Here is a 26,726-nt window from a genome sequence, read left to right on the forward strand (position 1 = left end):
AAGTCAATGCCCTCTTCCTTAAATACAAAAATGCAACCCTCAAGTCCTTCTGAAACTGCATTTTATTCCATTCGCATACTCCACATTCATGGTCCCCCGCCCCTTGTCCAGCACTGCTGTGGAATAGAAAACACGGCTGTCTGGAAGTTCTGCCCCTGTATGTTAGGAGCAGTAACAGAAACGCCACATTGGCGCAGGCGCTAAGATTCTGTTCCCACCCAATCAGAATGGCCAGCCCTCTAGTTACACGCATAGTGACCGAGTCCCGGTGCGTACCCGTGTGTGTACGAAATCTGATGTTCCTTTTCCCCTAAAAGACAGGTGCTGATCCCATCTCGAAAGTACTTTTGAACCGAAGCGTTTAGATTTCAATGTGTTGTTAATTTTTGCGGAACAGATTTTCCAATATGGCCGTAAGAGATGATTTTTATATCCTAAATGTCATCGTACTGTGCTGGGCGTGTAATGCCACAGGGTGGTACTCTAGAGTTGACCATTCATTATATACTGTAGAGGTGAAACGGTTAAGACGGAGTTTTGATGCAGTCGTCCTGATTACCAGCAGAACGGAACGTGGCTCTTTGTTACCTAGGTAACGTAAGGCAATAAAAAGCCTGGGATGGATATGAACTCATGTTGAATTAGCAACAGATGTATTCTTAAAGGTGGTAGGGTTTTTTCTGTTTTTCAATTATTCAGAACCCTCCTTTTTTTTTTTTTTAAACCTTTTCTAATCTTTTTCTTGGAGAGATTATTAATCACTTGGGAGGGGAGGGGAGGGGGGGCATGGTGCTGTTTATTAGAAAAAGAAAAGACCCTTGGAGCCAAGGGAGTTGGATGCAAAATGTGTTGCCTCTACTGGATAGATATTGCCCACTTGCTGCCTCGACAAGACTCCATGTAAACACCTCCCCCCCAAAAAAATCTGTGTTAGGCCATGCTGCCACAGCGACAGGGAAGCCCTGTTGCCTTCTGCATGCTGTGGTAGTAATGGGGAGGTGAGGATATCGGGGGATGGGTTATGTGTGGTAGTAATAGGAGCTAGGGGCATTGGGGGGTGGGTGGGCGCAGAGAGGAGAAGGGATCACGGGCCCCTTCCTTAATTTCTGCCCTGGGCCCCGGCATGTCTGAAACCGGCTCTGGCTAGAATTAGATATGTAGACCTCGGTGAAAAGAGCAAAACATTTGGAAAATTTTTCTGGAAGTTTTTTTAAGCACTGTCTAGTTCTAGAATAGAATAATTTGGAAGGAGCAAAAAAAATAAAAAAAATAAAAAGTAATAATCTCAGGGTCAGAACAAATGTTCTTCAGGCTAAAAATAAAATTCAGCCCATAAAAAAAATGTATCTCGTCACAAACTGAAAGTAAACCATGCAGCAGCTCGGAATCTAAAACAAAATTACCACTTTTAGAATTAAGTAAGGCTTTGTCTTTATTAATAACATTCTCATGACATTATATTGAATTGCACCTCCCCCCCCAACCCGGCACATTTTGCTTGAAGCATCTTTTCTTGTTTAATTCAAGATTTACTATTCCACCTTTTGTGACATGCACAGCAAAGCAGTTTAGAATCTACATGAAGATGAAGGAACGTCATAATTGGACAGGACAATGCATTTCAGATAACTGGAAAGATTAAATTAAAAATCCAATTTGCGAACAATAAACCAGTGAGAAAGCCCATCACAAATGCTGGAAGGAAACTGAGGTTAGCATTAAAACGTTTGGGGAGAGCAATTGCTGGTGATAGGCTCATCCGTTTCCACCGCTTTGTCAGGCCTCCATTTATTTGCTTCCTGTGCCTAGCTGGCATGCACACAGTACAGCCAGAACCCGACAAACATCACCCAGCGACATGGGTCCTTTAACTAAGCTGCAGGAAAATGTGGCCTTGGCACGCCTTTATATAGGTTTCTCCCACATGCTAAAGACATTGTTACTGCAGCCATTAAAATGAATTATAGGGGTATTTTCAAAACACTAAGACACCCCCCAAAAAACCAGCATAAATCAGCGCCTGGACGTTTTTCTCGCCAAAATATCCAAGTGCTGATTTTCTAAGCCAACTTTCTGGGCTAGACTTAGCTGCTGTACATCAAAAAGTTCGTGGAGGCATGTTGGAGGTGTGTTATGAGCAGGCTTTGGGCGTGCTTACCACTTGGAAATCTTGTGATAATAATCAAACCTTTCCCAAGATATCCTGGATGGAGCTCAGACGTCTGGAGCTAGACCTGTTTTAAAAGAGCCCTAACCAGATGACCACCCCTTCCCAACACATCACACACCAACACCCCCCACAGTGATCACTAACCTCCCCCCCATACACAGTGGTCACTAAGCCCCCCACACACACTAACACCTCCCCAGTGCTCAGTAACCCCCACCCCACACACACAGTGGTCACTAACCCCCACACACACATACACACAGTGGTCACTAACCCCCCTCCCTCACACACCAACACCCCCTCCAGTGGTCACAAACCCTCCATCCCACACACAAAGCAATCACTAACCCTCCCCACACAACCAACACCCCCCAGTGGTCACTAACCTCCCCACATCAACACCCCCCCAGGGGTTACTAACCCCACACATACACAGTGGTCACTAACCATACACACACTCCACACAAAAATGTGAATGAAGCATACATATGTCTGTAGAACAGCAACACCTTGTATTGGAAAGCCTAGTAAAGCTGCACACAGGTGTCTTAAGTAGCCTGGTAAGTGGACTAGTGAACCATAGGGAGAAGAACCAAGGCCCATAAGTCTCTCTAAACACCATATTGATGGTGGAAGCATGGAAGCCAACTCTGTGGGTGCATGAGCACCCCCATTATTGAGCAAACTCATTGACTGTGTCAAGGGAGGGATAATTTCCATTGTGTTTTGCACCCTAAGTCAGTTGGCCTCTTTGAGTGGAAGGTGTGAGCCCACAAAAAAACATCAAAACCTTAGTTTACTACCATATAGGTGCCACCTGCATGCATAAGGGCTATAGGGGTGGTAGACAGGCAGGTATAGAAGGTTTGGGGGGGAGTTTTTGGAGGGCTCAGCATAAATTATAAGTGGTTTACTAAGGTGCTCCACTGTTCTGTTGGTATGTTCGTGTGGCCTGTCCATTACAATGCTGGCCCCTCCCACGTCCAAATGGTCTGGATTGGTCGTTTTGAACATGGTTGAAAATAGCCAAAAAAGATAAATGTCTTAAGGTTGGACATCCTGGCGGCCATGACAAGAGGCAATTAAAAATAAAAAAAAATTGGACATCCAGCGGCTTCGCCTGATTAGAAAAAGGCTATTTCTCCGCCTCCGACTTTGGACATCTTGCTGGAGATGTCCAAAATAGGACTTAGATGTCCTATCAAAATTGCCCATCCACTTTTGTGAGCTTTAATATTTTGTAGACGATAAAGAGTTCATGGTGAAATCCTATGCTAAACAGTTAGGGCCTGATTCTGTATAGTGCGGCCAAAGTTGTGCATGCAAATCTCCGCGCATTGCAAATTTGCATGCATAACTTAATTGTTTGATAAGTCAATCAGCACTAATAATTTGACAATCAACAAGTAGTAATTGATGCTATTTGACACTAATTAGAATTTACATGCACAACTTTCTAAGCACATTCTATAAAGTGGTGCATGTATATTCTAGTGTGTGAATCTCAAAAGGGGGTGTGGCCAGGGGAGGAGCATGAGCGGATCATGGGCATCCCTAAACATTTTTTAGAATATACCTGATTGCATATAACTGACAATACAAGTCAGCCAGCTCAGTTAATTTTCAGAACTCCCCTTTCAGAATCAGAATACATATATCTCCATACGAGGAGTCTTAATTAATTTATCTGATTTAGGCTTCTTAGGCTTACTGACCTCAGTGGTACCTCCTGTATGCCACTAAACTTTTAGATCATACAGAATGTTTAAAAAGTCACTTTAGTGGCCGATGACGACTATGAGTACCAACATTCTGTATGATCTAAATGTTTAGTGGCATACAGGAGGTACCACTGAGGTCAGTAAGCCTAAGAAGCCTAAATCAGATAAATTAATTAAGACTCCTCATATGGAGATATATATATTCTGCATATAACTGAGGCACAAGTATTTAGGCCTGATTTTCATTGGCTTAAAGGCCCTGAAAAGTCCGCGTAAAGTTAGGCGCCCTTATAGGCACTGAGTTCTATAGGCACCCATGATAGAATCATTCTCAGTGTCACCTACAGTAGTGGTTATATATTATAGAGTGTGGTGCAGTGGTTTGAGCAACTCCTTGTAACTAATCCATATCGAAAATACTCTTCACCGATTATCTAATGTTTTGTATCTTATTGTGGCATAAACATAGGTGCAACAGTACAATTGCTGAGCTAGGAGGAAAACCAGCTATTTTACACTCCACAACGGAACTATCCTCTTTGGTTAAATCCTCCGCCTACCATTTTAACTTTTCAACGTTTATATTAGGAACTCCAGAGCGCCTTGAATCAATTGGAGAAGTGGGCAGATAAATGGCAGATGAAGTTTAATGTGGAAAAATGCAAAGTGATGCATTTAGGCAGAAAAAATAAAGATCACAAGTATAGTATGTCAGGTGTAACTCTGGGAAAGACCGAACAGGAAAAGGAGCTGGATGTACTGATAGATAGGACCCTGAAACAGTTGGTACAATGTGCGTCGTCGTCGAAGAAAGCAAATAGAATGCTAGACATGATAAAGAAGGGAATTACGAGTAGATCAGAGGAAGTTATAATACCGCTCTACAGAGCCATGGTCAGACCGCACCTGGAATACTGCGTCCAGCATTGGTTTCCATACCTAAAGAAGGATATAAAACTGCTAGAGAGGGTGCAGAGACGAGCAACGAAGCTAGTGAAAGGTATGGAGAACCTGGACTACGAGGAACGACTTAGGAGACTGGGGTTGTTCTCCCTTGAGAAGAGGAGACTTCGAGGGGATCTGATCGAGACTTTCAAAATACTGAAAGGATTCGACAAAATGGAGCAGGGAAAGCAGTTATTTACAATGTCCAATGTGACACAGACAAGAGGACATAGACTGAAGCTGAGGGGGGACAGGTCCAGGACGAATATCAAGAAGTTCTGTTTCACGCAGCGAGTGGTGGACACCTGGAATGCTCTCCCAGAGGAAGTAATTGCAGAATCCACCGTTCTAGGATTTAAGGGTAAATTAGATGCACATCTCCCTTGAAAAGCATATGGTGATATGGGAACTAAAACTAGGCTAGGGTACACCTGGCGGGGCCTCCGCGTGTGTGGATCACCGGACTTGATGGACCCAGGGTCTGATCCGGAGATGGCAATTTTTATGTTCTTAATAAATGTTTGCAAATTCTTAATCTAAGCTGGTACTTAGCTTTTGACTTTTAGCTTTCATATCAGACTTTCGTTACAGTGTTAAGCGTTTGATGTTTCCTAGTCAGTTGTCTGTTGCCAACGAAGGCTGCCCACATTTCGCTTTGTTGCGTCAGGGCATTGGACAGGATATCAAACTGACTGAAACAGAGAGAAAACAACATATAAACCCCTGTTTCACAGATGAAAGCTTGTAATCATTTGCTGTTCCTACATAAATGCGACTCCGTAATGGCTGCTGGCTACAGCTGCCTCGTTATGAAGTGAGTGACATCATTCAATTCGCTCAACTTTATTGAACTCTTAACAGATCGTAATTACTTTTTTCAGAAACATTCCTATATGAGTAAAATTGAGGAGTGGATAAGAAAACATGGTTTGAAACTAACCCCCTCTTCTACAAAGCCGCACAATAACAGCCCCGAAGCCCATAGAGATTTAAAGGGCTTCGGGGCTGTTGCTTTGCGGCAGCCGCTAGCACGGCTTTGTAGAAGAGGGGGTAAATGTAGATAAAATTATGTTATTATGAAATTATGTTGGTAGGAAAATTGGATCCTCAATGGCCTATGGAAGTGAAAATTTTTGATGATGTTCTCCCGGTGCATGAGTTCATGACTATTTTAGGTGTAAGATTAGATTCTGGGCGAACAATGAAGTTGCAAGTAACCAAGACCGTTCAAGCTTGTTTTGCACAGATGCATTTGTTGCATTGATTATAACCAATGCTAGCACCATACGATTTTCGAACTGTAGTTCAGGCTGTGGTCCTGTCGAGACTTGACTACTGCAATGTCCTCTATCTTGGAATAACAAAGGCTAGATGCAATGCACTACAGGTTACACAGAACGTGGCAGCAAGATTGATAATGGGTTTGTCTAAATATGATCATATTTCGCCTCATCTCCAAAAACTCCATTGGCTACCTTTAGAATACAGTACAAAATTTTAATGATTTGTCACCAAATTTTGTACTGGAAATATTCCAGAATTGATTAAAAATAACATATCTAATATAATAAAGCCCTAGGTAGGAGTGCGCATGCGCAAGAATCCCCTGAGGCTGATGTCGGCCGCGGCGGCTGTCGGCGGCTGCAGGCCGCGGCGGAAGATGACGCGAAGGAAAATGGCAGCAAGCCACCGTGTCTCCATCGACCGTGTCCCTGCCTCTCTGTTTCCGGGCTGTGCAGGGAAAGGATGGGCTGAGGACAGGGCTAGAAGAGGAAAGAGAAGCGCCTGATTGGGCAAGTAACTCAACTGCTGAGGAAACTGCTCCCTCTAGCTGGATGGAGAAGCCAGGGAGCCAGAAAGAAAGGTGGGGGAGGGGACGGGGAGGGACGATACAGAGGATAAGAGAGAGAGAAAAAAAGAGACTGAACTGAAGGATAAGAAGGGAAATTAAGATACAGAGGAAGGGATAGAGAGAATATTGTAATCACATCATATGTCATATCTAATATAATAAAGCCCTAAGCGTGCATGTGCAATCCCACCTGCGTGCTCCTGTTTTCCGTGCGCTGTAGGGACCCGCAGGTAGGAATGCGCATGTGTGCAGCGGTGCGGAGCCTGTCGGACGATTTGCTGGGCAGTAGAAAGCTCGAAGCAGCGTGTTTAGAGTGCTGCAGACGCTGCTGGAATTGGAAGGTTTGTCGGGACCGCAGGAGGGTGGGTGGCGGAAGAGACTAAGGGAGCCAGCCAGACCGCGGGAAGGGAAAGGGGGGTAGGGGAAATGCTGCTGCTGCACAGGGAAGTGTTTTGGGGGGAGGGAAATGGAGGGGGAGGGAATGCTGCTGTGGCTGCTGCACAGGGAAGTGGTGGGAGAGAAATGCTGCTGCATAGGAGGCAGGGACAGAGACAGATAGATAGAAAGACAGACAGACAAAGGGGGCCAGGGAGAGAGACAGACAGCGGGAGGGAGAGAGAGACAGAAATAAAGACACACAGACATATATTCTAGCACCCGTTAATGTAACGGGCTAAAATACTAGTCTAGTTATATTCCAAAACGATCTTTGTACTCTGAGAATTTGACTCTGCTGTCTTCGACTCTGAATCCAAAGTTGGCTGATACTGGTAAAAAGACTCTTTGCTATGCAGGAGTCAAGATTTGGAACTCTTTGCTAGGACAGATACGGAATTGTTGAGAGAGGTATGTTTAGAAAATTACTTAAAACCCAGTTATTTGTTGATGCTTTCTTCTAGTCGTACGCTTTTTTGATGAACTGTTTATGACCTACTGTTAACGATTGTAATCTGTATCCATGACATGTCATTAACTTTTATTGGTTTTTAAGCTCTGTTTCTATGCAAAGCTATGTTAGTATCTATTAGCTATGAATTTTAAGACTTCTTTGTATGTTTATTTTACTATGTTTTAAGATTATGTATGTATATCTTGTTAACCGTTTAGTTGTAAACGGTATAGAAATTTAAAAAAAAAAAATAAATATTTTTTTGTATATTTTCTCCTCTTTGATTGTGCAGCTCATTAAGCAATGCTAACTTGGGGGCTGAACCCACATCGATTCTTTCAAAACTTAGGTCTCCTTTTCCTAAGCTGCGTTAGGGCATTAACGCACGCTGAGTTGCCCCGCATGCGCTAGACCTTAATGCCAGCATTGAGCTGGCGTTAGTTCTAGCCGGTAATATCCTGCGTGCGCTAAAAACGCCAGCGCACCTTAGTAAAAGGAGCCCTTAGGTTAAATAGTAAATGAATGGTTTAATATATTAATACGGTAAACCACCCGCTGCGATGTTTAAGCTGGCATAGATCTACAGTGGGTCTGCAAACAGCTATTAAACTAACATAAAACGTTGAAAAGAAAATGGCAGGTGGAGGATTTAACCAATGAGGATAGTCCCGTTGTGGTTTGCAAGCTGAGTTTTTAAAATAGCTGGCTTTGAACAGGGACCTGAGGTTTTCCTCCTAGCTCAGCAATTGCACTGTTGCACCTATGTTTATGCCACAATAAGGTACAAAAACATTAGATAATCAGTGAAGAGAGTATTTTTGATATGGAGTTGATTTTTTTTTTTTCTCTCACTGAGCATGTGTTTGGTATACGCTTTATAAGTCATCTAATTCCCCATCGCCCCAGGTACATTAGGTAGAGTGTGAGCCCACCAGGACAGACGGAGAAAAATGCTTGAGTACCTGAGCCATAAGTGGTTTAAAAATATTCTTTTTGCTCTTGCATTATTTAGAAGGGTACAGCAGAAACTTGGTTACCGTAACCTGTCATGTTTAACACAACAGTGTAAAGGGTGGGGAATGGATTATAGTGCATATAAGTTTACTGACGTGGAACGCTCCTGCATTATACAAAGAAATACGAGTGTTAGAAAAACATTCTCTACACCCTTTAGCACCTGAGCACATCTCGGAGTGCCATAGAAACTTCCCCAGACAGTGGGGTGAAAGTCTAAGCTGATTCCCTCTGGACTTAGCTTGGTCAGTGGTGCCCTGTTTAGCCACTTACAGCACAGCAGGTGGTATTTAATACTTTTAGGGGGGGGGGTTCTCTTGAAAATGAAGCATTTCATTGTGTCCTGATTAGCTTTAATCATGTACTGTGGCATTTACACAGTTATGAAATCATAGGAGTTGTACTGTAGTCCTTTCATAGTCTCACATTTCTTGCCCTGCAAGTTACCGTTCTCGGCCAACTGAGGTCACTTGGCCTCATGCCTTATAAAACCTCCGGATGCACACACAAGCTTCAATTAAAGTAGGCGAGCCAGCCATTTAAATCACATTTTGGATGATCATGTCTCTTCTATGTGAGTGCAGAAAATAATTTAGGGGCCTTTTTACTAAAGTGTGTTGGCTCTTGTACTTACTGGGGCTTAATACAGAAAATCACCATTTGCTGGCTGTAAATCTATTGCAGCAATTCTTGGAGGCTCTTCCTGCATTTCATTGTACAGATCCTGTATTAAAATGCCCGGTGGCGTGCCATACTAAGATTGAAGTTGGCGTACGTTTAAGCATGAAGGGCCAGATTTCATAAATGGTACCTAAGCGTACCTACATTGTAGGCACCGCTCAACGCGAATGTTAATCAACCGCTTATAGTCTCTCGCCTAGCTGCATCTAGGCATTGCTAGGCATCCGGTATATTAAGCTAGGTATTAGTTAGTTTAATTTACCAGCATAGAGACGCCTAAGTCAACCATGTCTATTCTCGGCATCTAACCACGCCTACTTTTCAGGTAGGCGTCAGAGGGCGCCTCCACTTAGGCGTTGCTATGCATCCCAAGAGTTCGGCAACAAACTCTTAATTGGTTATTTTAATTTTCTTTTTGACTGGCTGAAAACTGGCCTGGTCAATTACCACGCTAATTAAAAATAGTTGAGCGCTGATTCTGAAGTTAGGCCATCAGGCATCCTCAATTAGGGCAACTAACGTAGGCATTCTATACTGAATTTGTCCCTTATCGTCACATATTTAGGTGGCGGTAGGTGCCAACTACAGAGCTGCTAGTTAGTGCCCAGTATTTGACGAGTGCTACCTGCAAATGCTAGAAATGCCCTTTCACCTAACCCCATTCCGTAACCAAATAACTGCTAAAATATTGTAAAGCCTGTTAATGTTTGTGCATTGGCAGTTACAGTATGGTACCCAAAGGTAATCACGCAAATGGCTACACAGTTATAGAATAGGGTATGTGAGTAACACGATCGTGATTTAAAATTTATTATACTACATATACCAAACTAGTGGATCTAACCTCTGTTCCCTCTGAGTTGAGCGGAAGTCCTCCAACTACATTCCTGCCAGTGGGGGGTGCTGTTTCACTATCACATTTCCATTAATGAGGGGCAGGCAAGCTCAGTAGGACTCCAGGGAACCTGCCTGTCCCTAGCGATTGAAAATGCGATATTGAAACACCACTCTGCACAGGTAGCAATGCGGTTGGAGTACTCCTGCTCTGCTTAGAGGGAACAGTGTTTGTAACCCGGAAGGGATTTTGATATTGAAGTACCACTGAGTGATTTTGCTGAGGAACACCATCACTTTTCAAATAAGCTCCCAATAAATCTGAATGGATTTGAATAATTTGTCTGATTTGCTTGAAAATCCGTTAGTAGAGATCGAGTCTCGTTCCACATTGCTTGTCTCATTTGTATTCGCGCAAGATCTGAATGCTGTTATGTGTATGTATTTTCGTTCTTCACAAACTTTGTTCTACGGGCAAAGAGTCTGGGTTTTCCCTGACGTGACGAAGACGACTCAAGAACGTAGGAAGTTTTTTTTTGACTTATCAGACAAGAGGTTAAAAATTTAGGAGCTATTTTTCTGTTGAGTTACCCTTATAAATGTCTGGTTAGATACGTAGGGATAAAATACGTCTTTTTTTGCTCCTGATCAGCTTTGAGTTTTTATAGATGCTAAGAAGTTAATCCAGAATGCATAGGGTTTGTAAAATCACAAGATGTTACGCGTTAAGCCTAATTTTCTTTAATATCTGTAAAGTTCTCCTAAGGAGATTTCCTTATCTCTATTTCTCCTTCCCACGGAATTGTGGTCTAATGAAGAGTATTGAAATGCTTCATTATATGTATTGTATTTTTTCTTGATCTCAGTATTTCTTTGACAAGTGGATGCTTGTGAGTTTATAGTTTAAACTATAAATAAAATAATAATAATAAAAAATCCGAATCAGGTTGACTATTCGGCAGAATTTTTGTGTTTCAGAAAGCAGGTGAACCGACTGCTTGTCTGAGGGGTTCTATAGTTTGGTCAGTTGGTTTGATGATTGTAGTTGAGTTTCTTTGGGTGATGGCTAGGGTATACTGTTGATTGCTTGTTGTAGCTCTTTATATATGGCTCTTTGTGGGCACAGCAGATTGGTTTTAGCGAACAAAACATTTTAAAAGTTATAAAAGGAAGTAGAGCGGAGAGAACAACAGAGCAGGAGCCAAAGACAGCTACTCCAGCAGCTTAGAACAGTATTGGTTCCATATCAAAAAACTTGAACCAAAAAAAATAGGCCTCAAGGCCATCTCTGAACCTGGCAGCTGAGCGATAATGAATTCCACAATAAAGGAACGGGGATATAAAAAGCCGAGTTCTCAGCAGACTTAACATGGGCATGCACTAGAGGAGAGCAATAAATAACCAGTTGTCTGAGATCGCAAAACTTGAGCAATGCTGTATGGAATCGGTATATTAGGATGGTTTAATTTTATTTAATATACAGTAAAACCTTGGATTGCAAGTAACTTGGTTTGCAAGTGTTTTGCAAGACAAGCAAAACATTTTATTAAATTTTAACTTGATACACAAGCAGCGTCTTGCAATACGAGTACATACAGTGTACACACATCAAATCACAATTGAGCCGATGGGGATGGGACTGTTTGTAATACAAGTACATGTATAGTATACGTGCGTCACGTCATCACAACTGAGCCGATGGTTCGTCTCTGTCTGATGCTGTAAGAGTGTAGTGACTGTTCTAAACGAGCGAGGTCTTACAATACAAGTACATATAGTATTTTGTATTAAAGTTTTTGGGCTGTGGAATGAATCGTTTGAGATTCCATTATTTCTTATGGGGAAATTCGCTTTGATATACAAGTGATTTGGATTACAAGCATGCCTCTGGAACGAATTATGCTCGCAAATCAAGGTTTTACTGTACTGCCTTTCCTTAGACAATAACAGAGTGGTTTATAGGATGCTGTGGAAGGCCCACTCTGAAGAAGATGAATACAAAAAACATAAGAACAAAAGCATTGCCATCAGTGATGTAGTTTGAGCGGCACCTGGGGCGGTGATATCCCTCCCGCGCACCTGCCCTCCTTCCCTTTCCCTGTACCTTTTTAACCTCTCTGGCATGAGCAGCTTTCCTATGTCAGTGTCTGCTTCCCCTTTGATGTCATTTCCTAGACACAGGTCCTGGAAGTGACATCGGAGAGAGCACCGATGCAGATACAGGCAGCAACCTGGCGTTAGGGAAGTTAAAAAAAAAAAGTACGGGGAAAGGCAAGGGGCACGCTGGGGGGTGTGCAGAGAGGAGGAGGGGTGCTGCACCCTTAGGAAGACTGCCTGGGGAGGACTGCCCCTCCCCCCCTTACTGCGCCACTGATTGCCATACTGGGACAGGCCGTAGGTCCATCAAGTCCAGTATCCTATTTCCAACAGTGGCCAACCTAGGTCACAACTACCTGGCAGAATCCCAAAAGAGTAAAACGGATTTTGGCCCAGATTCTCTCTATACGGCACTGATATCGGTGGCCACCGATCATGTTTCAATCACGCAATGGCACCATAGGCAGAATCGTGCCTCCAGTAAAGGCATTTCCCACACAGGAAAGCTAGGGACCTCCCTCCACTTCAAAATCACTGAGCTCTGGAACAACCTTACCTCCCCTCTTCGGAACTTGAGCTCTCTCCAAGTTTTCTGCAAACATCTGAAAACCTGGCTTTTCTCAAAAAATGTAAGTCTCCCTCCAATTTAGGAATCAAGGAAACTCTTATATCTTGGCATCCCAAGTCCTCTAAATTTTCTTCACACTTCTACCTCTAACCCTCTGTTGTAGTTCCTTCCTATTTCTCCTACTGTAAACCGCGTCGAGCTCTACGAACATGGAGATGATGTGGTATACAAACCTAAGGATTAGATTAGATTAGTAAAGATAGCTGCCAGAAATGTAGACCAGGGTTTGTACCTTTATGCTGCTTATCCTAGAAAAAAGTAGCGACATTTCCCAGGATCCTCTTTAAAAATGGCTTATGGCCTTTTCTTTTAGGAAATTATTCAATCCTTTTTATATCCCTGCTAATTTTGTAAATGCACATAGAAGGGTTATGTGATTTTTATTTTTTAAAATTAGGTTGTAAGTCTCCTTGAATGGCCCTGGAGGCTAAAGTGGGGGACATATGATTTTAATTAAATCATACAATGATGTCCTAACAAGCTGGTGTCAATATCACTTCACATAATAACCCTAATGGCATGGAGAATGCCGCTTACACCCAGCTTTCAGCCTCCGTTTGCATCCAGCTCCCAGCTCACAACTACTCCTGGAGTCCCAAGGGAGGGACGGTCCACCTCTCTTCGTTCTGCTATCTCAGAGCGGGCTGACAGGGCTGCAGTATTTGGTTCCAGCCTTTTAGGAGCAGGGAAATTAAAGGGGAAGAGTTGCTTTTGTGGTACCAGCCAGGGCTGGCCTGGCACGATTGGGGACATTGAGTTAGAAGCTGACTGAGACCAAGGGTAGTGAAAATGAATGGGGTTCATTTTTTATTTTATTTTTGCTTGTTTGGGTTTGTTTAATTTTGATATTTTTTCCTGCTTTTATTTTTAGGATTTTTCTTTGGGGTTCTTAAGTTTTCCTTTCTGTTGTGCCTTTTACATACCTATAGTATTGAATTTATTATATTATCTTTTCCCTCTTCCTTCTCTTTATATAGGTAAATGTAAGTAATTATTTATAGTTATTTATATTTATTTATAAATATTAAATTTATATATATTTATAAAAATTATATTTATATATATTTATAAAAATTATATTTATATATTATATATTTTATATATATATATATATATATATATATATATATATATAATATATTTATTATTTATATATATTATATTTATTTATAAAAATTATATATTTATTTATAGTTAGTTTGTGAGCCTGTTGGGACAGAGAGGGAAATTCAAAATACTTAATTAGATTTTTGACCATTACTTAAATCAATTTCGAATCCTTTGGGAGATTTAGCGGTATATAAGATGCCACATTAAATTAAATTATACAACTACTATAATCTTTTTATGGACGATCAGAATAGGACTGCTTTCAAGAATAAGCTTCCAACAAACCACATTGCCATAAAGTGCCAAATTCCTCATTGATCTGGTTGTGTTTTTTTTTTTGTAAATTTATAAATTAATATTCCATTTAATTTTTGATCTTTTCTCCTTCATTTACAAATTTTTATAGTCTTATTCCAGATATCTTCAGATTCTATATGAGCATGCAACATAGGACTATGGCCCTCTTTTACTAAGGTGCGCTAACCGATTAGCATGCGCTAATTGATTTAGTGCACGCTAACGCGCACATGTTAGTCTATGGACACGTTAGCGTTTGGCGCGTGCTAATCGGTTAGCGCACCTTAGTAAAAGAGGGGGTATGTTTTGCTCATCTGAAGAAAATAAATTTCAATTTAGGGTCGATATACTTTGCTCTTCATATCAATCCATAATTTTTAGCACTTAAAATAGTTCATGACTCGGGCTTCCAACATCCATCTTCTATCAAAAATGTTGATGCCATTATATAGCTACACGTGACCCAGCCCAGCCAATAGAATCAAACAAGGGTTGCCAAATTCAATTTTTTCTTCAGCCCTACTGGAGTCAATGTGTCGAATTCATAAATCCATTTTTGCTCTTGGTAATTTAAGTCTCGTAGTTCCCTCCCTCTCATCCACTTGAAATCATATCAATAACTCTCCATTTTTAATTGGATATCAAATGATTCTGCAGCCAGTGAGAGACCAAAGGAGTGGTAAGGTATTGATTCTTTATGTTAGATTTATGCTCCTAACCCGATCCTGTGATTCTGCCCACTTACATGTTCTCACATGGGCAAAAAAATAGCATAAATCACATATTCAGAAGTACAATCCTTACAAAGAACATAAGAGTAGCCTTACTGGGTCAAACCAATGGTCCATTTATACCTGTAGCCTGTCCTCATGGTGGCCAATCCAGGTCACTAGTACCTGGCAAAACCCCCAAAACTAGCAACATTTCCATGTTACCGCAGGTATAATTCTATTGTTTGACGGATGTTTCAAATTCAAGGTCATACCATTGACGTGAGCTACATTTACCATGGCATCCCATCGTATTTAACTGAATGTTCGTGTTCTCGATGTGAATATAGATGTTCACCAATATTCCAACCTCAACTAAAGTCTCCATGGTAACATTCAGAAGATTAAGCACATGCAATGACAATGTAAAATTGATGCCACTGTGGAGGATAGGAGGGAGTATGGAAGAATGCATGTCATACAATCAGAATATTCTTTCCATTGTAATTAAGGAGAAGATTGCATTGAGCAAATCGTGCTTGAAGGTAAGCTTTTATGACGACAAGTCTTGGGTATCCTCTGTAAAGAAGTCATAATTTCAGTAGGTGAGCCTACATTTTGAAATGTAGGAAGGAGAAAAGGTTACAAATTAAATGGAATGTGATTTTAAACATTTACAAAAAACAGAATTTTGAATACGATGACAGCACAGTTTGCTGGAAGCATATTCTTGAAAGCAACCATGGTCCACCAAAAAAAATTTGTTGTATACAGTACTCCCCTGAAGTTCGCGGGTGTTGCGTTCCCGGAGCACCCGTGAACTTCGAAAAACCACAAATATTGGATGCGGTTTAGGAGCGGGAACAGAGGCGGGAGAGGGCTGCAGAGGCGCCGGCGGGTGCTGCTAGTGACGATGCGGGCGGTGGTACTTGCAGATCAGGGGGGTCAGAGGATGCGCACTTCGGGGTCCCAGAAGAGGCGGTCAGAAAAAACTACGAATTACTGAGTCCATGAACCGTGAATTCACGGGTGTATTGCATGTTCTTTCTCTTGTTGAGTTACTTGACTGTTTTACACTGATTCTATCTGCTTCCCTTTTGGTTGTATGTTCCTTTTGCAATTGCTAATAAATATACTAAAAAAAACAAAACATGAAGGGTTATTACGCGAGTTTAATTAAATCATATACAGCAAATAATATATTTTCTAGGGTTTGAACTCTATTATTAGAACCTAGCAAATAATTTCAGACTTCTCAGGTTTCCTTGCATACAAGAGTGAGACCTTCATATGTTCTCCTTCCTAATGCAGTCTTTGGTCTCGCTAGGTTTCAGTGGCCATCATCCTGTTAATTGTAGTCGCTTGCCCCCACTGTACCAACTGCGTCAAACATCTCTATGGCCGCTCGTCAGGTTGAGAGCGATGCATTTTGTGATGATGCAGAATGAGCAAAAGTGTTTTGCCTTTGTAACAGATGACTTGGACGTAACAGGGCTAAATTATTGTTTGCTATTGCAGCTGCCGTAGAAGCCTGCGTATTGCACAGTTTGAAGCGAAGGGCTGCGGGATTCCTACGCAGCAATAAAATAGCAGCCCTGTTTATGAAGGTGGGAAAAAGCTTTCCTCTGGCCGAAGAGCTGTGTAAGAAGGTCCAAGACTTAGAACAGCTGCTGGAGAACAAGTAAGCGGGGTGGCGCTTTGTTCTCTGTGCATCTGTGGCGCTGTGTTGCAGCTGACTCCTGTGCTCCAGCTGTCTGCTTTCAAAATGCCTCATAGGGAAAATTATTTTCCAACCTTTTGGGCGCAATATTAAGAAAATTAGAATCTGTACCCTCCTCCTCCCCAATAAATTCCAGGTTTCTTCCTGGTCAGCTTGGCCTTGATTTTAAGTTAAATAGATATAAAGTAAACTGTAATCAAACTGCCTTGTCAGTGTTTTTAAAATGTAAAGAGGCCAATGAATTTCTGAGTTTTTGGCGAGAATAATCTGTTAGTCATTCAGGGGGTAATATTCAGCCAAGGGAGATCAATATTTTTAAATGCTGGCTGCTGCCAGGTGAATTAGACCTGGATTTCACTCTCGGTCTCTATAAAGATACTGGCATTGAATATCTGGGTCTGGGGTGGACCACCAGGAGTTAGTTGTGTACTGCTGATACTCAGTGGCACTGTTCTCTCTCTGAGGGGGAGTCCTCCAGTCGCATTGCTGCCAGTAGATGGCGGTGCTTTACTATTGTGTTAATCAGTTATTAGGGACAAGAGGGTACCCTGGAGTTCTGCAGAGCTTGACTGATGCTCATTGCTGAAAATGTAATAGTGAAACAGCACCCCCCACTGAAAGGACTCTAGGTGGAAGACTCTCACTCAGCTTAGAGGTAACAGTGCTCGGTGATCCTCTCCTGCCTGGTTAAACCACACTGAAAATATTGACCTCTAAACTTATTTACAACGAATGGCTAACCAGCTAGCTGTGGAGTCTCCAGGAGCAGTCCCGTGCTAACGAGTGGACAAAGAGTGTTATTCTTATATATAGGTTTTCGTTTTTTAGGTGTTTAATTAGTGATTCTTTCAGGGCATTATGAATTTTGATGCTGCCGCAGAATATTAAGTTAATAAAAGAAAACCAAGTATTGCTGGGTGTGGTTAAAATGTTCTGTCTACAAAGAATTTTATCACAGTTTCCCATCCTTAAGTGAAGTTTGACCTCATGAAAAGCATGTGACCGTTCAGCGCATGTGCCTTGAGAAGTGCATCATTTCCTGTGACTCTTGTGATACTTTTTTGTTTGGGGTTTTTTGGGTTTTTTTTCCTCTAGACGAAACCAGATGCAGGATGTTCGGGAGAATGTGCGCAAACTGCAGAAGCTTCCCAACCTGTCTCCGCAGGCCGTCAAACATTTATGGATCCGCACTGCCCTCATTGAAAAAGTTTTAGACAAAATTGTGCATTACCTAGTAGAAAATAGCAGGTAGGTGAGATTAGGGTTTATTTAAAATGTAATGCCTCATATGCTGCTCTTCCTGCAAACATCATAAAAATAACAAATATCTTGAAATTAAATAAAACAATGGCTATTGTAAATCAAGAAAACAACCATTCACACAATATAAAGCTACAACAAAGAGGAGAAACTTACAAACGGACAGTGACGTGGCAAGGGTGAGAGGCACCCCCCCTCCCTCCACACTTCCACATGCTCCTTCCTTTCCCCCTCCTGCCATGTGCACAATACTTCCCTTCCCTCGTACCTCTGTGATGTTCCTGGCGCGGGCAGCAACCCCCAACGTGCTGTCACGCCAGCATTGGCTCTTTCTCAGACGTCACGTCCAGAAAGTGACGTTGGAGGAAGAGCTGACACGGGTATGGAGGAAGGGAAGCGATATTCAGATGTAGTGGGTGGGGGGGGGAAGGAGCGGGGCTGATGGAGAGGAGGACAGGTGCCTACACCAAGGCTGCACCCAGTGTGGACCTCCCCCCCCCTTGCACACACTTACTATACCACTGCAAACAGGTATATAAAGTTTAGTGGGTCAGTGAATCTACAGTGCCTCACTGCCGTTAGCTGCTATATCTCCAAATGCCTTCTGGAATAAATACATTTTAAGGGCAATGTTAAATGTAGGATATGATGGGGAGGGAGGGCATTCCTTAAGGATGGGGCAGTGCAGTAGAGTGTCCATTTCTGGTTGATTCAAGCATAGGATTTCTTGGGGATGGGATGTGCAAGCAGTGGTCATTTAGACAACGAAGAAGCCTAGGTGAGGCCTATGAAACAGAAGTGGCACCATTCTTTACACCTATAATGCTGGTCATAAAAAAGCATGCTGCCTCTTTACTCCAAGACCAATATGTCTGCCCCTTACTCAGCATCTTGATAGTTTTCCTGGTATTGTGATCAGCGATTGAGACTGACCATGCAGACGTGGGTCCCATGTGCTGGACTCCTGATGTAGACATTGATATTTATTTAGTATATAGACCTGTCAGAAATGTTTGTATTTAATGCTTGTTTAATAAAGGAGATATTATGTACCATTAATGTCTTTTGTGAAAATTTATATCTCTTTACCAAACTCTTCTCCTAGCAAATACTATGAGAAAGATGCCCTTTTGATGGACCCGGTAGATGGACCAATACTGGCCTCATTATTAGGTATATTACTGTTTGTCTGGCAGCTTTAAATACGGCACATACGTGCATAAAATGTAAATATTATATAACAAACAGTAACATAGTAAATGACGGTAGATAAAGATCCGAATGGTCCATCCTGTCTGCCCAACCATACTTGCTCTATAAATTAATTACTTAATTTAAATTGTCCTTTTTCTTAGATATTTCTGGGCCAGAAACCCAGAGCTTTGCCCAGTACTGTTCTTAGGTTCCATCTACTGGAATCTCCGTCAAAGCTCACTCCAGTCCATCTCAACCATCCCAGTCGTTGAAGCCCTCTCCACCCATCCTCAACTGAATGGCCATATATACGGGACACAGACCGTGCAAGTCTGCCCAGTACTGGCCTTAGTTCTTCAATAATATACCCATTGTTTTCTGATTAGAGATCCTCTGTGTACTTGTAGCATAGACGAAGATATCATCATTTTGCCTCTTCTGGCATTCATAAAACCTGCCTTTTGCATGCCCATATTTCTTAGGTGCTGTGTTTACCTTAAGGAGCCAGATGAGATGATAACATCAAAAACAAACCAGAGCAAGAATGGCCCACAGAAAAATGGAATGGTGTAGGATTGGGTTGGGAAGGGCATCAATGGGAACTCCACTAACTTGGAACATGAGGCTGTTACTGGCCAGACTTTATGGTAGATATCCTGCAAACAGGATGGTTGGATGGGCTGGAGAGAGCTTGGACGGCAACCTTGGACAATACCGGGTGGACTTAACAGTCTATGACCCAGAAATATCAAGGAAGAGACAAGTTAATTTAATCATGTATTTTTAATGAGTATAACTAATGGACAGACTGGATCAGACCCTGAGTTTTTCTCCGCACCTTGATGACAAAATTTTGGAATTATCTTGTTTTTCTAATCACTGTTCATTGTAATTCAGACTACTACATATATATTTATATGTATTTATTTAATACTAGTGGGGCCTTGTGCACTCGAATACACAAAGATGAAGACAGCTGATCACTTCTGGACGGACCCATCAGCCGATGAGCTTGTCCAGAGGCATCGTATTCATAGTTCTCACTGCCGTCAGGACTCTCCTACCAAGCGGCCCGCTCTGTGTGTGAGTCTTATACTTAGTATGTCAAGTTTTGTCTTCCATTAAAAAATGAGCGTGGGAAGGTATTCATTTGACACCTCCAACCATGCGCAGCCCAGGAAACCCCTTTTTCGGCGCAGGGAAACTGTTCCGTCTCCACCGAGAATGTTCTTGGGTTCATCTCCCCTTTGCAGCTCATAGCTATGGCTGAGGGAAAGTGATGGACCAGCGATAACAGCAGGTTAAGGTGTATTTGTAGAGGATATAAAATGATCCCACCCACTGCTGCCATCTTCATGCAGCTCTCATTGCCAACAGAGAAGAAGGGGGTTGGAGAATGTGACTAAAACCCATGTGGGCAATTTTATCACTGGATGCTATAAGTTAAGCATCCAGGTTATATGGGCTGCAAGTCTAGTCTATAAAAACACTTGCATGCATACTCTTATAGAATACTAGCATGTTGATATCTACATTTGGGTTCACCGTGGGAATTGCGAGCATAAATGCGTGCTCCAAAATGCTGCACTTTAGCACGTAACTTACAGTATTCTACAAGTTACACATGTAAATGTTGGACACGCCCACACCCTACTCATGCTCCTCCTCAAGTGATTGCCCCCTTGGCATTTACATGCAAAGACAGTTGTATATGTAAGTTATCGAATACCACTGAGTATGTGATTAGCACTTACGTATGTAACTGTAAGTCATGCACAAAGGTGGTAATATTTTATAACTCTATGCAATTAGCACCTAACTTTAGGTGACCTATTTTTGAATGAGGACTGTCCCCCCCCAAAAAAAAATTCTATATATAGCACCATAAGTTGTGCATATAAATCAGTGCAAATAGCCAATTTGTGCACACAATTGTTTAACAAGACAGACCAACCAACTGGAACCAGTAATTGGCAATTAACATCTCATAACTTACATTAATTGTCACTAATTAGACATTACACACACAGCTTGATGTGCGCACCCAAAAAAAGTGTGAAAGTGGCGATCTCTAAGGGGAAGCTTCTTGACAAAGGGCTAGATTCACAAACCTGCCCGATCGGGCCCGATCCGGGCAGGTCCAATGAATTCTCTAAACGCCAATATGCAGATGGGGGCGATCGGAGGAATGCCCCCATCTGCCTGCCCGGATCGCTCTATAGCGATCCCAGCACATGTGCAGACCATCTGTGATGGTCTGCGCATGCACTGGACCTCTGGGCCGGCTGAGTTTGTTTGTTTGTTGTTTTTTTTTTTTGGGGGGGGGGGGGTCTTTTTTAATGAGAAACTGGTGTACTGGCAGAGAAAGCCGGGCTCGGCATAGATTTATATTTTATTTTTTTTAACTGAGCCCCTGGTTTTAACCCACTTAAAGCCTGTGGGTTAAAAAACCACGGGCTTGTGGGGCAGAGCAGGGCAGCATTCAGAGCGACGATCGGAGCAGGGCAGCAAGCAGAGCTTCCAGAGTTGGAAAGACGTTTTCGACTGGTCCCTAGCAGTTGCTTCTTCAGTTGATTGGCCAGCCAAGTCGGATCATGAAATTTGTGATGTGAATCGCGTCCCTGCCTACTTTGCATGCATTTCACCTCATTTGCATGCACGGATTCGAAGCGGATCACAGGAGAGGTTAGTGAATAGTGCAGGAGGGAAATCTGGTCGCAAACCGATCGGTACACGATCGGTTTGCTTTGTGAATCTAGCCCAAAGTAAGATGCGAAATGTGATCATGTCAGAGCCCCGAAGTCTAATTTATAGGATGAGTACTATTGGTGAAAAATTGTTAAAATATAAAGTATAAAGTTTAAAGTAAAATTGAATTGCTGGTAAAATAATTTCTAAACATCGCTAAGATCGATGAAGAGGTTGGCTGTGTTAATCTCTAAGCAAATTAATAATGTGTTTGAGAGTAGCCGCTGAGGTCTTTTGTGAATTCCTTTGAAAAATTAGTGCCCTAAGAATTTAATATATGCTATTGAAGGAGAAACTCTACTACAGTCAAACCTCGGTTTGCGAGTGTCTTGCAAGACGAGCAAAACATTCTCGCAAAACGTGTCTCGCAAACCGAGTGTTGACTTGATTTGCGAGCACCCCCCGATAACCGGCATCGCTCCCCCCCGCTCGCAAAGGGCCCCCTCCCGCTCAAATCGACACCCCCTCCGCGAGAACAGGAACCCCCCTGCCCGACCAACTTTAACTCCCCCCCCCCCTTTGGCACCGGCACAAAGCCCACAAGTGCCGGTGCCGCTGCCGCTTGAAGATCTTCCCAGTCTCTGCCGGCTTTGAGCATGCGCAGATGCATGCTCAAAGCCGGCAGAGACTGGGAAGAAGAAGATCTTCAATCGGCACCGGCACTTGTGGGCTGCGTGCCGGTGCCAAAGGGGGGGTGAGTTAAAGTTGGTTGGGTGGGAGGTTCCTGTTCTCGCAGGGGGGGTGCCGATTCGAGCGGGGGGGGGGTGCGGTTCTCGTGCCGGTGCCAGACGGGGGGGGGGGGTGAGTTAAAGGTGGTCGGGCGGGGGGTGCCTGTTCTCACAGGGGGGGGTGCCGGATCACGCGGGGGGGGGGGACTTTGCGAGCGGGGGGAGCAGCGCCCTGGCCTGGGGGTGGGGGGTGGGGGGGTGGGAACGTATCAAAGCGAGTTGCCATTATTTCCTATGGGGAAACTCGCTTTGATAAACGAGCATTTTGGATTACGAGCATGCTCCTGGAACGGATTATACTCGTAATCCAAGGTACCACTGTACTTGAGATTGTGATTAATTCTTCTTCCTAAGTATAAAGACAAATTAAGGTGGTCATCCTATAAAGTGGTGCACCTCACTTCCATTGCATGAATCTCAAAATGAGGTATGACCAGGGGAGGAGCATAGGCGTATTCTAGGCATTCCTAAAAGTTAAGTGCATCAATATGGAATGCACATGGTCTGCACAGAACTTAGGCCCAGGTGTTTAGGCCTGGTTTTTCTTGGCCTAAAAGGTGCGCCTAAATATTAGTGATGTGTATGGCCATTAAGCGCGATTCTGTATATGGTATGTGCCTTTTATAGAATCACTTTAAGTACTGTTCTAGTTGGCTCCAATTTTTTTTTTTTGGTGCTCTTTGCAGAATCAGGCCCTATACCCTTTATATCTTGGTTTGGTGCCTTGTAAAACAAAATGCCCACATTTTCCTATAAAAGTTCCTACTGATTTTTTGAGCACTTCAGCTGATGGTTCTGGATTTTTTTTCTTTTAACAAACAAGAACTTAAAATGGCTGCTTTTCTCACTGCATAACCAAGAGTTTGGTTCCAAGAGTTGACATTCTGTGTGTGTATGATCAATAATTTACTGCGAGTGCCTGAAATTTATATGTAATTGCTCCTCTCCTGGCTAGATAAATCATTTTATTTCTTTACAAACCTCCGATGTTTGCCGTTACTAACTTCCATGTTCTTCAAGGGAAATTAATTTTGTATAAAATGTTAGAGCAAATGTTCTGTAAAATTTATTTATGAGGTCTGCTTGATAGGAAAGCACAACCAGCCAGCCTCCTATATTTCACATTATTGCTCAGTTTGTGAACAGGAAAGAACAGCTTTTTTTATGCATCGGTATGAGAAATGCAATAAAAAGCAACCAACTGCAGCGAATGACCAGGGTGCACTGCCGAGGCAACGTTTATACTTCCATGAAGACTGCAAGCACATTTTCAAAAGGAAGACCTACACGGGTGAAAATCTGATTAGCCCATATTGAAAAGAGATGTCTAAACTGCAAAGAAATGTCTCTAGAAAAATCACTGCTGCAACGATTAGGTTTGCCATATGGCTCCAGAAAAAGGAGGACAGATTGAGACATCCGGGTTTTCCTTTCATTACTTCCATTAAACCCAGAGAAGACCAAATTTTTTGTTGCATCTTCGGGTCAGAATTTTACTGAAACATCTTTTCTGTTGAACAACACTTTGTATCTAATACAACCCACTATAAAGATCCTGCGGCCTGCACCAGGCCTTTCCCTCTGACCCAGCCTGCCTTTCTGAACACAGGAAGTTATGTCTGAAGGGGGCGGGCCAGATCAGAGAGTGGGGCCCGGTACGGGCTGTAGGTAGCCTTTCAGTAGGGCTGCCGCTGGCTGCAGGGCTAAAGAGTAGCTTGCAAAGGTAAGCTGAGTGCTGGCGTAGGGACAGCAAGCTGCAAATGGGTATGAGAGGGGAGGGAGAGATGCCAGGGCAGTTGCATGGGGTGAATAGCAGTTGGTCTAGTTCAGATCTGGGTGCGGGTCTGGACTGTGCAGATAGAGGGGGAGAGAGGGATTTGAGTTGGACCTAGGGCTGGGGTAGGGAGGGAGAGAGATTGAGTTGGGCCTGGGGGGAAAGTGAGATTTGGATCTGGGGGGGGAGGAAGAGAGAGAGAGAGAGACTTGGACCTTGGGGGATGAGGAAGAAAGGAAGTTATTTGGCTCCTTCCCTCCCACCTTCCCAAGCTGTGAGGTAGCTGAAGCCCTGTCGATCAAAGCAGAGCCTGGCAGAAAGTGAGAGGGGACAGGGTGCAGAGCCTGGGAGGGGAGGGAGGGAGGGGAGCTGGGTGCAGAGCCTGGCAGAGCAGGTCACTTGAATATAAATCCCTCCCCTCTGGTTTATATGCGAGTCCACCTTTTTTCCTCCATTTTGGGGGAAAAATGTACCTTGGTTTGTATTCAGGTTGGCTTATATTGAAATATATACGGTATTCGGTATAGTTATCCTGAAAACCAGACTGACTTGGAGGTACTTCAAGAGCCATTTGAGAACAGTTGTAGTAGTAGTATATGGTTTCCAAGAATAATCGGTCACAAATTCATGAAGTCCTTTGTCTTAATGTGCTTTGCCATTTCCACAGGACACTGCTTTATATAAGAGCAAGTAATATTTGGTGAAACCATTCTTTTAAAAACTAATTTTTCTTTTTTTGCTTGAGTTCTGTAGATTCAAAAGAGACATTCAAGTGGAAGTATGGATGACAGGCCTTCGCTGTCTGCTCGGGATTATGTGGAGTCGTTGCACCAGAACTCCAGAGCAACTTTGCTGTATGGCAAAAATAATGTTATGGTTCAGCCCGTATGTATATTGTGAATAAGCTTCCTCCTGCCTTGTATTTACACTCATGCAATACTTGTTTCTTTTGCAAAGTATTAAGGTTGATGTGGTAATCTAGTTGAATATGTAGAAATAAGAACCAACAAACAAGTTGTTGGTGATAATCCAATAAAAACCTAATTTATTACATCCATGGCTCGCTTTCAGGATCTGTTCATATAAATGTGTGCCACTATACTGAAGAGATGCCCTTAAAGGCAAGCAAGGCAAACCAAACTCTGGTCAGGGAACATGACCCCGCATGTAGGGTTCCCAGATGTCTCTATTTAAAAGACACCTGGTCCCGCCCCATTCTGCCTCCAGCTTCGCCCCCCCCCCCCCCAACATAAGTCAGCGTGAAATCTACCTCCGATCTTCCCATTCTCCCACAGTATAATACCGCTAGAGAGAGACCCAGTATAGGAGAAGGAACACCGCAGAGACGGACGAGAAATGGTCTCCCAGTCTCCGACCCCCCCCCTTAAACCCTCATTTTAAGAGCAGAGACCTCTCTCACATGGCTTAAAGTAGGAAGGAAAACATTCCTTTGAGCAATCATTTAATTTTACTTAATTTACTGTATTTGCGGACATGCCTCGCCAACCAGCTTGAGGCGAGTAACATGAATTATACACAAACATCAATACGACAGGACAATTAGATTATGTAATAATGATGACAAAAATTACAATAAATAAATCTTACAGCTGGTTCCATCGAGGGCATGTAGAACTCAGGGCACTGAGCTGTTATACTTAATTCTTTCTGTCACTAGGGATAATGTGTAATTTTTTTTTTTTTAATGGGTGATCCATCTAGGGGGTAACAAACATCAACCATTATTTACAATTCTTTTTTTTTATTTTTTTTTTTATAATTTTGAATACATTACAATATCCAATAATTCAAAAGAAAAAAGGAAAATCACATAAAACAATACATAATCAAATCATACATACATAATTCCTTTTAAGCCCACATTAATGGGGAGTATATCTTGCTATTTCTAACAGAATAAAATTCAAGAAAATAAAGGACAATAATTCTTGGTTCACGCTAAAGAACCTTGAATCATTCCTTAAAATGGGATACTTTCTTATATTAATTCTCCTCAAATTCTCAGCTAGGTGATATTTACAATTCTTTACTATTAATTGGAGGGGAATATTTAGCTGGTGCTGGCTAAATTGTGCTTGGATAGAATTGGCAGTAATCTGAATACTGACACTGAATCTGTAGGCCGTTGATGGCCAACTTGGTTATCTTAGAATTTATCCAGGTACTGACACTGTATACCAATGATTGATAAGTAATTTCTTGCTCAGCTCTGATTTTCGCTCATCAGACCCCATGCTGTAACTAACCAGATAATCCCAAACTGCTACTACTACTCTCCTGAAAAATCTGTCCACATGCAACAATATACTTGACTGATCGTCTATTTACCCCAA

At 42.5% G+C, this 26,726-nt stretch overlaps 1 protein-coding gene across 4 annotated transcripts in view; it reads left to right on the forward strand.

Moving 5' to 3' along the window:
- SGSM1 (small G protein signaling modulator 1) overlaps positions 1 to 26,726 on the forward strand; it is a 231,719-nt gene that overhangs the window by 99,603 nt on the left and 105,390 nt on the right. For all 4 annotated transcript variants that reach the window (XR_004540413.1, XM_033955889.1, XM_033955890.1 and 1 more), the window contains 5 exons: positions 16,467 to 16,629; positions 17,764 to 17,916; positions 19,034 to 19,101; positions 20,060 to 20,205; positions 25,126 to 25,257. Coding sequence is in view for 3 of the 4 variants with exons in the window: in XM_033955889.1 (XP_033811780.1) it covers positions 16,467 to 16,629; positions 17,764 to 17,916; positions 19,034 to 19,101; positions 20,060 to 20,205; positions 25,126 to 25,257 (662 nt within the window). In the remaining variant the exon portion in view is untranslated. The remainder of the gene's footprint in view (positions 1 to 16,466; positions 16,630 to 17,763; positions 17,917 to 19,033; positions 19,102 to 20,059; positions 20,206 to 25,125; positions 25,258 to 26,726) is intronic.

Source organism: Geotrypetes seraphini, chromosome 8, assembly GCF_902459505.1.
Source record: "Geotrypetes seraphini chromosome 8, aGeoSer1.1, whole genome shotgun sequence".
Classification (NCBI taxonomy): Eukaryota; Metazoa; Chordata; class Amphibia; order Gymnophiona; family Dermophiidae; genus Geotrypetes; species Geotrypetes seraphini.